Here is a 17,236-nt window from a genome sequence, read left to right on the forward strand (position 1 = left end):
ATAGCTGTACAATAGACAACTGTTTTATGAAGGCAGTGGAAATATACTTAGTCTACACTTTCCACAGTATAGAACTTTCTATAACCAGAGTATTACTGTTAAGTATATATGCCCATTATTACTGGAAATAAACATAATTGTGAATAATGCTTTAACATTCCACCACAAACCATTAAGGACTGGCATTAGAGCATTTTGAATTAAAGCTCTTTTTGGTTTGGTAAAAAAAAAAAAACTGACCCTATTCTTTATTATATCCTTAATGTTAATACATTGTAACAGGTTTTCATTATTTTGTCCACCACTGTATGTGTCACTAAGCACCCATTTAAGTCAGTTAAGCAACATTCTTAACATTTCATTAATGGAAATAGTCCATTAAAACATCCCAGATCTTACCAATGAACCATGTGCAAGTGCACATAAATAAAATCTGTATCTTTTAAAAAGAAACAAAAGTCCAAAGTCATATAACAATTTGAAAAGTTGAAGAAACAAAGATAAAAAAAAAAAATTAACATTCGAATCATTACAATATTTCTAATTTTTCAATACCCATAGTGGATGCAATTTTTTAAAGATATACATAAAGTGTAACTGAAAAAAGATTAACAGGATAGAGTAACTGAGTTTAAAAAGATCTGTGTAAAACATCTTTCATCATAATGCACATCATTGCCGAGCTGCAGCAAATCATCTGTTCCCAAGAGTTGCTTAAGGGATCTGATGCCTTATTTATTAACACATTCAAAACAGTGATGATATAATACACAGAGGTCAAGCAGCTGCTCATGTACAGTAAGAGTGTAAGATAGATGCATTGGCAGAAAACGTACACAAAGGCAAATGCAGCAAAAACATGTCAGTAATACAATGCTAGCCATGCACAGTGGAATATTAGATGGGCTGATAACTGTTCTAGTGTGACCCCTTTGGGATGCTGCCTCTAGCTTGGGTGGTCTGCCGGCGTTTATCTTTTTGGTCTGTCGATGTCATCAATAGCTGCGAGCAGTTTCTGTCTGGCCTTCTTGTTGATGTGAGAGCCGAGGCAGACGTTCACCAGGTTGGCCAGCTGCTTCATGGAGTATTCCTGTTCAAACGCAACAAAGAAAGCCCAAAAGAAAATACATTTGCAGCTGGTAAAGGATTTCTCTCTCAAGCCTGAGGTAAAAGAACTGTAGAACTAAAGAAAACTGGTGCCTAAAGCACCAAACATGAATATAAAAGAAAATATAGAGGCATTGTTTATAACAGCTGTACTGTCAGATTAAAACCATACATTCCAAAAGTATTTTTCTTACATTAAAGCTGATATGACAATCTGAATCTATTAAACTTAAAACTGATAAAAAGATGTTCTTATAAAGCACAATAAAAAGTAAATGTACATTTACATGATATAGAAAACAAACCAAGCTAACTAAGTGTTGAAAGCCTTGCTTAGGAACCCAACAGTGACATGGCTTGAACCCTTAACCTTCTGTACCCTAACTGCTGACAGACTTTAACATAACTTAACTTACTGTGATTGAATGCCAATGCCAACTGAATGCCAGTTATGCCCAGACGACCGGTGGCAACACCGAGTTTCGAACTGAGGAGTTCAGAAACTCTGTGCTGGTGTGCTAGTAAAAATATCCCGCTGCGCCACCTGGGTGCCCTCTTTCGTAACTTTGATTATTCATTTAGTGATGCAAAAAGATGTATTATCTCTTGCAACATTCTGATCAATGATTTTAATTGACTACAGCTAATGACTTCTTTGTGTCCATATAAATAAGCCTAGTACAGTCACAAGCATTACAATAGGACACCCACACAGCCACTCACACAAAACATATGCTTTAATGACTTGAAGAAGGTTGTGTTTGATATAATTCATGTAGATCTGTATAGGAGCTAACAAAGATAAGCTATAGTAAACAGCACAACCACTTTAAAGCTGCAATCTGCTAAATTCGAATACACTAAAACTGGTGGCTTCAGTTCAAATTAATTGTTTAATATTGGCCCATAGCAATTTCCTTGAGGCTGGCTCTCTCAGAAGTTGGTAGGAGCAGTGCAGGGGTGGCAGAGAAGACATAATGAATCCAAGTGTTTGTGCAGACAGTTTTGGAGACGTATCTGCATAATTGCACAGCAGATCACTTACGTGAGCATCAAGAATTGTGCAGCATGCTTATATTTCACAACAGTGGAAGACAAAGCAATTTTAGCAGATATACATTATTCAACTCTGATATGTTGGTGGGTGGTGAAAAAGCAATTCCACCACCATCACTTCTTGTTCAGTTTTTGTTGTACAGTTTTGAAAATAGGGTGCAATGCTAATGTTAAGGGTTGCAGGTGGATGCAGGCAGTCAAACAACTGAAAGCATCTTCAGTTTATCTTCAGTTTTCTTTTTTGGCAGGGTAGCGACTCACACTTTGAAAAAGCAAATTTACTCACCCTGTGATTCTTGATAAACTGCTCCATGTCATTCTCAGTCAGGTAATAGGCTTTGATGTAGGTCTCCACAAACTCCTTATCAGGGATGGGTCTGAGATCAGTAAGCTTCTCAAGTTTCATGAGGAACTGCTGAAAGTCGAGCTGCATCAGGGCTCGGCCCTCGTTACTGCACTTCTTCACATTAGCATAGCTGGCAAACAAAAGAGGACAAGAGAACATAATTTAGATAAACACATACTGGACACGCTTGATGCGTTCATTTAGTGTAGTAAATGTGCAGCAACAGATGGAATTAAAAAAGGAACAATTCTTTTTTCATACCACTGTAACTACCCCATCCAGCTTCTGCCGGCTTACAAAATAGAGTGTCTGCAATCACGTTCTCTTTATCAGTCACAAGTTTTAGCAAAATCCCACATGGCTGCAGAAAATACTTTAGAAAACCGACTACAGGGACGGAAAAAAATTTTTATGGTGTATTTTTATATTTTAAACGTTTTTATCATAAATTTAAGCTCCAACAACACTGCATATTTGGTGAAACAACATGAACAAAAATAGAGATGAAATAAGTTTAATCAGACTGAGGAAAGAAACACAGGCTCAGTGGAAAATATTGTCATATAAATAGTGGTTAAAGCTGTCACACTGTCAGGAACGTGGCTGGAAATAATTAAAAAACAGAAACAGCATGAAAGTAGATGTCCGGTAGACAAACGGCTGCAAAAGTAAATAATACAATAAAAAAAAAGTTCATGTTTTGAGGAAATGCATGCTTCTAGAGCAAGAATATTCTCATAAATACAAACATAGTGGTAACAAGAATACACATTAAAATCATGTGAGAATAAATTGCAGGACCATGCTTGGCTAGAAGTATTCAATACAGATTTACAAACATCCATTTCTAAGTTGGGACATTTGAGAAAAAAAAAAAAAAAAAAAAGAAAAAAAAAAAGAATATGTGATTTAATTCTCTTGAACCTTTATTCAACTGACAACTGACAAAAGTGCAGAAAAACACATTTAAGAAAGGTTAGAACAGCGACATGTTTACTACTGTGTTACATCAGCTTTCCTATTAATTACAATTAAATTATTTTGGATTTGAGGATAATTCATAAATTTTTTGTCTGAAATTTTGCCCATTTATTCTTGCCTGATATGATAATTCAGCTGCTTAACAGTCTGTGGTTGATTACAGGCTGTTATCTGATTCTCCTCTTCATGATGCACCACACATTTTGAATAAAAGACTCGTCAAACAAAGCCACGCTGTTGTAGCACGTACAGAATGAGGCCTGGCATCGTCTTGCTAAAATAATCATGGACGTCTCAGGAAAACATGTCGCCTTGAAGGCAGCATGTGTCTCTCTAAAATCCCAATATACGCCTCCGTGTCAATGCTACCCTGGTTCTTTTTTAACTGATTATTTTCTCACATTTGTCACAAAGTGAGCCACATCTTCGCCTGCAAAGACTGAATTTATAGTGAATCTTTCTTTTATACCCAATCATTCAATACACCTGTTACAAATTCACCTGCTTATTGTGGAATGTTTCCAAATGGTGTAACTTACTCAAGTGCAATCAGATTGATCAGCCAAAACAATGAAAGTCATATCATTGTACTTATGCCAGTTAAATAAAGGTTCAAGAGAATTAACAAATCACAGTTTCTTGTAAATTTCTTAACATTTCCAGAAATAAGGTTTGTAAAAAGCCAAAAGTAAGTGCTTTATTTGTTTTTCCTAAAAAGTTTGGGGATTATCTGTGACCAAATCAGCAACCTATTTTTCACTTGTCCACCAACAATAACAAATTAAACATTTCTAGCCCAGACAAAACCTGCAATAGAGTCTCAGTCAATGGGTTGGGCAAAACAGCTTAAAATTATTTATGGGTGCAGACTGAAAACTCTGAGCTGGATGTATTTTCCTACTGTCACTATACACAAACAGAAAGTTGTTGTGTTATTTTAATAAGGCATTTCTGGGGAGTTAATAAGCTGCAACAAACTTAGTCCCACCCATTATAGAATAACAAACTAAGCTTAATAATACGATAATTAAAAAGTAAAAAAAACACATGAAGCAATTTGCTAATTGTAGTATGTCCTTGTAGTCTGAAAAAAGTGCTTGTGAGGGCCACTCAGCTCCAGGGTTTTGATTGGTCTTTGCAAAAAAAAGCCCCTATATCAGCTCGACATCTGCAATGTTATATTACAGATATCCTCTATTGATTTTTTTTTTATAACTACAATAATTGTATATTACTATAGTTATTCAAATAAAGAAAGTATAACCAGTATAACTCTGCTTACAATAATAATAACAAGAACAAGATGAACATTTGAGAAAAGGCCAACTCATGCATGCTTTAATATGCATGGAAATCTAACGAATGTAAAACATTTGACTTCTTGCCCCCAAATCAAAATGTTATTTTAGCAACAATAGTTTTATTTTATTATATTCCTAACATGTTTAAGCAGTTTTTTTCATTTGCATTAAATGCTTGTTAAAAATGCTATCCTGGAAACACTGGGCAAGCACCCCCCCCACCACCACCCCCTTTACAGACATAGCCAATCATGTCTGTGTAGGCACTCGGCCGGCCAATAGCAGTGTATCTCAGGAGTGCTCCACCCAATCGCCCCAGTAGTGCTAATGTACATATTCTACATGTTTAAAATGTATCATCTACAGAAAGTTGGCACAATAAACAAACAACTTCTGAAAATCTTTTCCCTAGACCTCCATTCTCTTTAATTAAATTTAATTAACCTCATAAAATTATCTGTAAGCAACAAATAAACCACAAGATTCAAAATTGGTAATTAGATCAAGAACAGCTAGTGCTAGCTAATAACAGATCGTAAGCAAAAAATGTTATGTTAATCTAACAGAATATTGTGTATTTAAATTCTTAGTCATAACTCATAATAACCCACTGATGCGTAGGTATTAAATTATTACGAGTGTTAATACTGTCATACTTGCAAATATTTTTTTACCCAAAACCAGGTGGTAATATTGTTTACTTTTCATATTTAGAAGCCCCCAGGTCAACAAACATTTTATGAAATTCATTATAAAAAAAAAACCCTCAAATGTGCAAATAATGTTTGGGAAACATTAGAATTTTTACCATTGTCAATGGAATTTAGCAGGTCTGCTGTAACTAATATTCTGCTTATGTATATTAATGCAAACTGCAGGCTTTGATGAAATTTTGCACAGAAAATACAGAAGATTATACAAAACCACCTTAAAAACTAAAAGTTAAGTCAACAAAAGGAAGAAGAACTGGCAGAGAAATCTGGCCTTAGAATTCCTACATAACATACACAGCCGCTTTCACCATCCTATGTTCACTTGGATGCTTTGCATTTTCTTAGAAAAATAAGCAGCGTTCCCATGCTCATAGCTATATACTACATCACATAAGCAGGGCTTATTGACAAGGAAAATAAACTATTAAAAATCTTATTCGTTCATTTGAGCTTTAACATTCCTAGCTGATGATCTAAAGTGCTGTTTAAAATGTTAAAAGGAGCTTTTTAAAGACAAGCACAGTCCTTGAAGTGTACATTCTTCATTCGCCGTAAGTCAAGATAACAGGATAATACAAAATGCATTCAAGTTTTCTTTGTACAGAATTCTTAAAGGTCAGGCAAACGACAAAGTATGATCAAAAGTATGTGGACAACTGACAATGAGCATGTTGGACATAACATTCAAAAACATAAGCATAATATGTCATGTAATATAATATGTGGCCTTAGGATGAATAGGTAGATTTAATTAGAAAAAAAATAGATGGATCAGTGGATTAGATGAATAGATAGATAAAAGATGGATGGATAGATGAATGGATGGAAAGATGGGTAGATGGATGGATAGATAGATAAATTCATGGATGGATGGATGGATGGTAGATGAATAGACAGAAATTCACTGTTATGATGGTTGTCAATGGTCCCACTGTGTGCAGAGTTAAGGTAATTGGTTTTATAGATACAGCTATACTTTGGTATTTGTATTAACACTGCACATACAGGTTTTCGTTTCTCTATGAGGCTACTGAGAATATCATACGCAGAGCACATGTGAGTCATGGTCAGAGTTAATTCACTTTATCACCATGGCTGCAATGTCTCTGATAAAACACATAACCCTTCAGTGTAAAAACCATTTACCAATCAGTCTGCAAAATAGTGTGACTTATGGATAGTGACTGATAGAATGCCATTAAACACAATTACCTAATTGTATTTCACTTTTGGCCATGAATACATTTTCAAAGCACACTGCCCATTCATGGTAGGCACATGGAGCAGACAAGTGAAGGAAGAGGCAACATAACTCCTGAGAGTTGATGGAAATTTAGAACATCCATAGTTGACCGCACTTTGGGCTTCACTTGCAGCACAAACAAGAGAAGGTTTACCTATGAAAAGCAGATGTTCAAACAACTGGATGACATTAACAAAAAAAAAAAATCAAAGAGCTGTCTGAAAGGTAGGGAAAGAGAAAATAGTAGCTGTTTATTCACTCATCGCAGTAATTCATTAAAGGAATTTGACGTGAAAAAAAAAACAGTGTTTTTGGAACATTTATGAGAATGTCCAGAGGATGAAGAACAGAACCTCCCAATACCTTCTCCCAAAATAACACACATGTTCCTCCAGATAAACACAGAAAAGTGTCACTTTAAAATCAAGATAGATGAACCTGTTAAAACCTCTCCAGCTCCCAAATCTAGTAGTCTATAAATCTAATATTTTACTAATCAAATTCTGAAATCCTTCTAAAATCTATTTGATTAATCACCATGTCTCTGGCAACCACCAACCAGCCTTAAAACAAACACAGCATAATTAAAAATACCACGATGTCTTTCTTCACTTTTTTACTCTACAGCCAGGCAAAGACATCATAAAATTGAAACGCTAGTGCAAACTGACAGACTGCTACTACAGTCCTAAGTGTTTCATAAATACAGAATTCATACAACAGCACTGGTCATGTTAATATTCCTACTAACTGTTCAAAAAGTCAGTATACCTACACAACACAATGTAACACATTTCAGTTCTAAATAGATATAGATTTGAGTGTATTATACAGTGCAGTCTTTTGATTTTTGAAGACCTCTTTTTCAATTTTCTTCATTTCAGTCAGGCAGCTGTTAAACGTTAGATTGCTATTTTCAATCACTCCTGTGCCTCATTGCTTTATCCAGCAAGTGATACAGTCTAGATCCATCTTAGCTTCTGCTGTTTATACACAGAAATCAATTTAATTTGCATATTGTAATAATACAAAAAAATATGAACCCTCTGCAGGTCGGTGTGTCATATCCTGTCAGAAGGTGTCTATAGGTCAAGTTTGTGTGACCATAATAACCAAAACAATCTGGTGTAGGTGGACTGGGGGTGGGGGGAAGATAATGTTTTTTTCTCATTTAAAATTGGAGAGACTTCGTGCAGTTTGTTATGTAATTGGTTGTTCCATTATTCTTGCCATTTGTTTTAAGTATGTTTTTATCGTGAGAAAGGCGTCTGAAGGTGGGATATCGCAGCTGGTAATTTGTTTTCCCGCAGAGTTACCTGCAAGTATGTCTAGTTTTTTATTCCCTGGGAGGCTGCAGTGACTATAGGAACCAAGCATTTAATGATATTGTAGTTTCGTCCTTTCAGATTTTCTACTTTTGTAAGAATTTTAGCAATGATGGGGTGGTCTGTGTTTAAAGATTTCACAGTTTAAAGACAGGAGTTTAAAGACAGTTTAGGATGTCTTTGTTGGAGTTGTGTTGTATTAAACCAATGGTGAGTTTAAAAGGATTAAACTCCCGCAGTGCCATATTTTGATAAGCAGATGCTGTGTTGGTGGCCAGTAGCTGTGTCCACATGTGTTTTTGTTCTGGAGCCGTCTGTGTAGATTATTTGGTGATTTGTTTAATGTCGGAGAATTGGTAGATCATAGGAAGTGGGAAGGGTGATTTGTATTCAGGTCTCAATTTAAAAAATGATTTTCGGTTTCTTAATTTGCCACAGTGGGGTGACTTTGTGTGTCTGTTATAGTGCCTCTTTGAATGGGGATATCCTATAGGTTGATTGTGTCCTTAGTCCAGGCTCCCAGGGCTAATTTGAGACATTGATAGTAATTTAGGTTTAGCAGTTAAATAAAGGTCTTCATTACAGCTCTGTAAATGATGCCCCCATAGTCCGTATTGAATTATAAAGTGTTTGAGTAGTCGTATTAATGACTATTTGACATTTATTTCACAGTTGTTGGACATGTGGTATAAATTTGAGCTTGCTGTCCATAACTAGACCTACACATGTCATTTCTTTTTCAATTTTAATACTCTCACTGTTCAAGGTTAACTCTAGTTCTGGATGTAGTGACCTCAACTAGCTTAAGTTGTTACAGGTTGTTTTTGATTTGGAGAGCTTAAAACTCTTTTTGAATGTTTATGACCAACTGGAGTTGGTGTTCTATTCTTTGCTGCATATGTAGAGGTTGTATACAAACAAGCAGCTCATTACGATCTGGTCTGTGGTCTGTTTGACACTACAGTGGTACCTTGAAACTTAACATCAATTGGTTCTGGGACTGGCGTTAAGTTTAAAAGACAATGAGTTTCAAGGTATTTTTTCCCATAAGGATGTTTGGGAAACCTGTTAATGTGTTCCATAGTCCCTTGGAACTGCATATATTTTAGGCTAATGTAAAATAATGGGGTTGTTTTTGACACTTATACACTAAAAAATAACACAAATATATTTAAAAACAGTTAAAAATTAATTAAAAATACAATAAAACCTGCACTTATTCTTCTTAATCGTTCACATAATTCACATGAGAAGCAGCAAAAAAGCCTAAAGCTTATTGTACTAAATCAACGAACAAGGAATTTCATTAGTGGAGAAAGCTTATGAACAGTAAAAATTAAGAGAGGTTTAAGGTTCCCTGGTCATTCTTTTAGTACACTAAACCACATTAAGCTTTTTATAATGATAAACATTTTAGACTCGGAGAAGCTGATTCTCAGCGTTTCTGAGAACCCCAATCTGTAACACAAGTTTAAAAGTGAATCTATGAGGAAAACAAAGATACATGTGGAGCTTTCAGACTGGATTTGACATCTTACCGCACCGCTCAAGCCAAGCACTGAACAAAGTGATTGTTCATTGTTATTCTGAAATTAAATAAATAATATTTTTTTAAAAAGCAAAATATGTTGAGTTTAAGGGAAACGTTGAGTTTAAGGGTACAAATTTCTCTATGAATGGTGTTGAGTTTCAAAGATTTTGAGTTTAGGGGACATTGATGTTAAAAGGGTTACTTAGGCTTATCTGCCACATGTCTTTTAGGATGCCACTTCTCTATGTAGTGTTATAGGCCTTATATTTATATTTTAAGCATTTAGCTTTTACCCAAAGCGACTTACAGTTGTGACCATAAATATAAAATTCAGGCAAGTGAGGGTTAGGGGCCTTGCTCAAGGGCCCAAAACAGTGGCAACCTGGCAGATGTTGGGCTTAAACCAGCAACCTTCCAATTACTAGTCCTGTACATTACCCACTGAGCTACCACCGGCCTTCATAGGTTGAACAATGCTACTTCTGTGTGTTGCTTACTTAGGAATCTGTGATTCCATCCTGTCAAGGTGATCCTTAGTGCCTCTGCTTTTCCACAAGCCACTTTGGATTTTAGGGATTAAGTTATTATGTTCTAGGAACATACTAATTGGTGGTTTTCTATGATCTTGCATAAGCACCTTGTCAGGGCTATGGAACAGTAGCTATTAATCGTTGTAATCCTTTCTCAGCTTTGGTATGGGGATCATAGTTGCTTCATTTATTTCAGATTTATTTCAGATTTTCCCCATAGTCCATATTAGGTTAATGTTCCTAAAAACATTGAAAGTGCAGTACAGGGAAGATGTTTTAGGAACTGGTACAGTACTATATTTGATCCAGTTGCAGTGACATGTGTATTGTTAGTGGCTATCATGAGTTCTTCTACTGAAAAACTAACCCTAACCCTACATCTCTCAGTTTTCTGAAATTCTGGTAGGCAGTTTGTTGTAGAAGAGTTAGATTTTAATTTTCTTGTTAATTCTCTGGTAATTTTATTTGCTGTGATTAAAGTAGATACCTTGCAATATCACATTTCTCTGGGGTATGTTGTCTGTTAAAAGTAAGAAGGTAGGTGTTAGTTCTGATGGTCATGTCTTGTTGTGTAATGATGACCTTTTTACATTGCGGATGCCCTGATTTGATAGTTTTGATTGTAATTTCGGTTTCGTCCATGCCTTTTAGTTCTCTAGTCCGGATGACTCCTTTGCTACTGTTAAAGAAAGGATGAGGTAGGGTTTTAAACCATATCCCTGTTATTTTGGTAGCTTGGAATAGGTTATCCACCTGGGATTTTTGAGCAGATCTAAGTTTTCTAGTATTTATTATTGTTTCCACCATACCAAGTATTCTTTTGTGGATTGCAAAGGGTGATAGTCTTGTTAGTGGCATTTTGGGTGATCCAATAAGCTAATCCCCACCCACCTCACGGCCCAACAATGGGCTGCACAGAGCTGCAGACTTTTTGTGGTTGTGCACCAGGGCTATATATATAATATACCTGAGCAGCCAACGCCTTCTGAGGATTCTCAGGTGTCCTAAAAGGACTCATCTGGGAACTCTTAGGGCAGGTCTTGGCAGCCAGTTAAGTGAAGTCGCCTGTCTATGCAAAGTGGGAGCCAAAGCAAAGTGCCATCTGCAGCTAGCTATTTCCCTCAGGTACTAGAATCCCTTCTTTTGCAGACACAGGTCGCACCTCGCTGCAAACAAGGTGCAAACAACATGAGGAAGCTGATAAGCTAATCTATCCCAGGTCCCCACTGGGAAATTGTTTGAGCAAAACGTGGTCTGGAATTCCCCTTCAGCTTAGTAAAAGACCAGTTGTAAAGCATTTAGTTGGCACAACCCGTTATTTCGGTCAGGGTGCAGTAACTTCCTAAATGTTAATAAATGTTAATTTAGGTTTATGGTATCCTATATATGGTTATAAGGTAATGAGGTGCTTTTCTATTCATATACTACTAAGACATACTGTACATCTACTCCAGAACTAAATCACTTTGCTAATGCTGATCTTTGTGCCTGGCCAATCATCTAAAAAGGCTTTTATGAGTACTGAAAAAGGCAATGGCAACACATCAAACATTCTTTTTCCTTAACAATAAGAATTAAAAAGAATTAATGTTTGTTCCTATGTTTCTGCTAGCATTGTAGAGCAGTTACTCACCCCTCCACCAGTGTCCGGTTGGCCAGACGAATGCAGTGCTCCCATAAGACGTTAGACACAGGAAGTGGGATCCGCACTTGTCTGGAGACGTCACTGAGTCTTTTATTGAACTCATCAAACTCCTGGAAAAAGAAGATGCAAAATGTCCAGCCAAAAGTTAATCATTGCAACATTTATTGGACAGTTATTCTACTTTGTGGCTTCAATATGTGCTGAAGGCGGTATAACTTCTGACCATCAGAGAGTCATAACATCTGGCTTGAGCAGATGGATTTAGAGAAGGTGGTAAAAATGAATCATGTTCGGATATTAGAAAAAAGTCACATGTACAAAAAAATGTATGAAGCTTACTGACATGCAAGAAACATTGAATACATAATACATAATGAAGCTATCAATGCGAACGACTATATCAAGAGACAAGATCGGAATCCATATAGGGCTTTGTATTCTACTATTTTTATACGCAAAATGTACATAAATATCCCAATTGTATACACAAAATATACAGCACAAAAGCTTTTAACCTTTTTTAACATTATTTTAATTGTGCACTGAGAATCAAGTTAGAATCTTATCCTTGCCTAACAATTGACCTTTGTATAACAAAAGAAAACACATATTGCAGATTGACCTGAAGCTTAGCTATGTGTTTGCACAACACTGCATCAAATGTATGTCTTGTTATCTTAAACAAAAATGTTTACTATAGATAAACTTTTAATAGAACACACATTAAATACCCAATAATAAGTCAATCAATCACATATAAACGATATTCTTTAAAATAAATAAGCAATAGTAAGTGGTTAATTCTGGGTGTTTTCACACATCAGTTGCTTATGACTGCATCCCAAATAACATACTACATTACTAAATATATATATGACAAACAAATACACTATTATTGCAGTTGTTACTATTCTTAATGCTGTTAATTATGAAATTATGCAGTTTGAAAGACTGAAAATCTGACAAATTCTGAGGCTTCCTAGAAAACACAACTGTACAAAGCAGTGCATAGTAAATCATTTACTCAGAATGGAGTGTTGATACAGATGGACCATTTTTCATATATGAAAAAAGGCAAAAGAAAAAAAAAGGTCTGTATCATATTAGATAGATCGACGCATGACTTAGGGGATGCCAGGAACTACATGTTCTGTTTTCTTGTTCTGTATTTGTAAATAATGCAGGTGAAGCAAGACAGGAAGACAAGTTGTTGTTTTACACACGTTATTACAATAAAATGCATTGTTAGGTTTCATTAGGTGATTTTAACAGTTTGTACAGCAACAGGCTGATAATTGTGTTGAAAATACAGTTAGGACATAAAAAATGGTTGGAGCTCTACTGTTCGATAAGGCAACTGGCAAAATGTGGTCTTGTTTTCAAATTAGTTACATCCCAAGATGCTTAGTTTGTTTAAATGAATTGCAAGCCATATCCTAATGGTCACCAGGCTGTTTAAAATTGTCTTCTTTGTTTTCTATAAGCCTTACTGTTTGTTTGTTCATTAGGATTTTAATGTCATGTTTTACACTTTGGTTCATGACAGCAACAGTAGTTACTCATTACACAACGTTCATCAGTTCACAAGCTTATATCGAACAGTCTTGGACAATTTAGTGTCCCCAATTCACCTCACTTGCATGTCTTTGGACTGTGGGAGGAAACCGGAGCACCCGGAGGAAACCCACAAGAACACGGGACACTTCTTGCTGTGAGGCAACAGTACTACCCACTTAGCCACCGTGTCGCCCATAAGCCTTACTGTAGGTAAAGCAATGTAATGTAGATTGTTATTAGAAGAATTTGAACAAAAAGGTTTACCTACATAATAAACTCCACCAAGGATGGTCCTAAGCCCGGCTGCAAAAGGAGGAAGGAGAACCAGGAAACTGGGGAAACTAGTCATGAAACCGTATGGATTATCATTGTGAATTAAACTCAACAGCATCAAATGCTACTGCATCCAGGGCAGCCGATGCGCAAGCACTATGGTCCCAGGACGCTGGTGGAAAGTTAATTATGGACCAAAAACTGAAAATGTATTTGAATTAGATCTAACAAACCTTCGGCACACTCTCAACCAAGCTTAAACACTTGCCATGGACCGTAAAGCTTGGAGAAACATCACCGAGCAGACTCAAAATCCAACGGCACCCACAGCAGTGTACTGGTTATGGTATTGCCCCCACCCAAACCTTAGCTAGGGACCTCAGATCAGATCAGACCTACTTAATAAATTTATGCAGAAATAAGTTATGTGGTATATTGAAGTGTTTTTCACTGCTTCCACAGGGAGTGGATGGGGTGTTAAAGAGACGGGGCTTTGCAGTTTTGGTGGAGTTGTGCTTTTGGTTATGCTGAGGGTGAGATCCAAAAAGGTTTATTTATATTTTCCAGAAATATTTGTTATGATTTATATGATCCATTTAATTGAAAACAGTAAGTGCATTCACATTGCACAGTGATCATAAACAGATTTCTGCAGTTACATTGGACTACAATTCCACTGTGGTGTCAGGAAATCTGATTAAGCCAGCTGGATTTTAGATCAAAATGCTTTATCCTATTCAGGGATTTCAGTCGATTCAGTTTACCTGAAATCACTGAGAACACTGCAGTAACACAACCCAGACAGGACACCAATCCATTGTGGGGCCTTAAACACCCCAAAAACACTTACAGCCAATCATGTCTGCATGTAAAAAAATAAAGCTTGGAGCAAGTGGACTCTTCTTACATTTGGATAGTAGAGTATCAACTACTGCACAATGTTCTGGTAAAGTGAAGTCAAGAATGGCAATGAGTATGGGGGTATTGGTTAAATTAACCATCACCATGCTACAATTGATGAAAGTCTGGTCAGTGGCCACACATGAATGTAAAGCCTGGACACTGAAGAAAGAGGAAGAAAGATGCATTCAGGCTTTTGAGAACAAGTGCATCAGAAAATTGCTGAAAATCTCATGAAGGAAAATAATGACCAATTAGCAAGCTTACAAGAAGTTACTGATCCCCATTAGGTCCCGCAAGTTATGTTACTTTGGGCATGTGATGTGGTACCGACATCACAACATTGAAGGCAGTGTTATGACAGGATTTGTGGAAGGAAAATGAGAAAGTCCAAGAATAAACCAGATTGACAACAATACAATCTTGATTACATTATCAGGGGTTAGTCAACACAAGAAAGAGGGCGTTAGAGGAAGCTGATTCATCTGTGCATCAAACCATTGCAAAGTGATGGTTAATGATGGTGTAGTGACATGACAGAGCATGTTACCTCTAAATGTATTTCTTGCAGCTATCCAATTATTATGTACATGCACTCAGGTCCAGATGTACAAAGGTGAGATGATGCAGTGCCAATCCTGCTATTAAGTGACCACTCGCAACTAAAAATAACACCTAATCAGGCAGAGCTGGATTTTAAATCTGCTGTGTTAAACTGGAAATACTCAACAACAAAGCTGTCTCAAAGCTTGAAACCAATGAAAAAAATAAGAAAGTCCACCATTTATAAAGATCATATAAATGGTGTGAAGGGCAATAATACAGCTAACATGCAATTAGAATGGGATCATGGGTTTTACTTTAATGAAAACTCTAATGAAGTTAAAATTTCTGTTAAAATTTTACTTCCCAATTAAGATTAGGAAGAAATGCTCATATTACACAACCTCAAATTAAAAAAAAGGAAAACAGAACACTAACCTTATTGTAACCTGTCTTTTACAGGCATTTAATTAGAAAAGCACAACAAGGGAATACTTGTTTTAACGTATTAACGTCATAGATTTTCCTAAACATACAATATTCCCCAATTTGATGTGTGCAACACATTTCAAAAAAATTGGGAACAAGGGAGGCTGGTGGATTGATTAAAAGAAATATGTTTTAGAACTTTCCACAGGTAATATTGTTATGGGTGGGTAAACAGAGCAAGAATAAAAGCCTTAGTTGTATACAAGCAAATAGTCCAATAGAATAGAAACATCAATGCAGGAATGCGGGGACTATTGGAATTTCACCATCTACAGTCCATAACAATATAAGAAAATGAAAAAAAAAACTCTGTATGTCAAGGGCCAGTAAACACAGTTCACGCAAGTTTGCAAGTTAATACAGTGGATTTAGAAAATATTTAGATCCCCTGACTTTTTGCACACTTTAATGTCTTGTGAATTAAATTTTAAATGCATATATATGCTATTTTTATTCATTAATTTGTAGTAAATCACCAATAATCATAAATCATAATAATAATTCTTTGTATCCTTTTGTTGTACAACTCACAGTTGTGGTCTATGCATCCTGTTTGCTTTAATTACCCTTAAGATGCGTCTAGAACTCAACTGAACTCCACCTTTTGCCATTTGAATTGACTGGATATAGTTTGGAAAGGCAAACAGTTGAGTCTGTAAGGACCCCCAATTTACACCGAACTCCAAAAGTAGTGTGCAGATAAAGAAGAACCTGTTGAACGGACAACCAACTAAGCAGAACTCCATAAATAAGAGTGGCAAGACGGAAGCCACTGCTGAGTAAAAGGTATACCGTAGTAAACAGCTTGTAAAGTACCCTGTAACCATGAGAAAATGGTGAAACACGATGGCAGCAGTATAATGCTATGGGGTGTCTCTGATTGTTTAAGCAAGACAAAGCCACATTCTACACGTTTCAACAGCCTGACTTTAAAGTAAAAGTGTTGGTGCTAGACTGGCCTGCCTGCAGTATAGACTTGTCTTGCATTGAAAACACAGTGCACATTATAATGCGCAATATACGACAACAGTGACCCTGGACTGTTGAGCAGCTGGCTAATGTTAAACAGACACTTGCATATAAAATAATGTGTGAATGTTTTTAAACTGAAGTAATGAATTTGTTCTATCCCTGAATTCTCCCACATGATGTTAAGGTGGCATGAACCATGGTAGCCAAGTGCTGTATTGAAACAAGCAAGCCACAAAACACACACCTTTAACTGAGATATAAGCTTTTTGTTGATAAGCACAATGGTATGAAGGGTCATTATAGAATATTGTATACAATCATATAGTTTTCATACTGTTAATAAAACTGCATCAGTGCAGCTATTACAAAGAGTAGATGTTGATAAGAAGTTAAACCAAGACAAGCAATAAGTTAGCATCAGAAGCAATCTCCTGTAAAAACTTCCAGAGTCTGCAGCAGAACCTACGCAGTATGACTAAGAATTTATGTAAATTTGCTCACTGATACGATTAAATATATTTAGGGATCTAGGAGACTTTAAGGGATCCAGGTAAAAATGTTCTATTTACATAACTGAATTGTAAAAGCCTATCTGCTGTAAGAGATTTTAAATCCTAATATATGACACATCCATGCAAATGACACCCTGCCTCACTATGCAAAATTTATTCGGGTTGATAAATGAAATTAAAATTCCCATCACTGAGAAAACAAAGGCACTCCT

General features: G+C 36.2%; 1 protein-coding gene across 1 annotated transcript in view; it reads right to left on the reverse strand.

The window, feature by feature from the left end:
* Positions 1-466: 466 nt before the first annotated feature.
* Positions 467-17,236, reverse strand: part of vps50 (VPS50 EARP/GARPII complex subunit) — a 258,290-nt gene continuing 241,520 nt past the window's right edge. The window contains exons 26-28 of the mRNA XM_063014101.1: positions 11,767-11,888; positions 2,450-2,639; positions 467-1,090 (exon numbers count right to left, since the gene is read on the reverse strand). Coding sequence (XP_062870171.1) covers positions 971-1,090; positions 2,450-2,639; positions 11,767-11,888 — 432 coding nt within the window. The 3' untranslated portion in view covers positions 467-970. The remainder of the gene's footprint in view (positions 1,091-2,449; positions 2,640-11,766; positions 11,889-17,236) is intronic.

Source organism: Trichomycterus rosablanca, chromosome 2 (genome assembly GCF_030014385.1).
Source record: "Trichomycterus rosablanca isolate fTriRos1 chromosome 2, fTriRos1.hap1, whole genome shotgun sequence".
Lineage (NCBI taxonomy): Eukaryota > Metazoa > Chordata > Actinopteri > Siluriformes > Trichomycteridae > Trichomycterus > Trichomycterus rosablanca.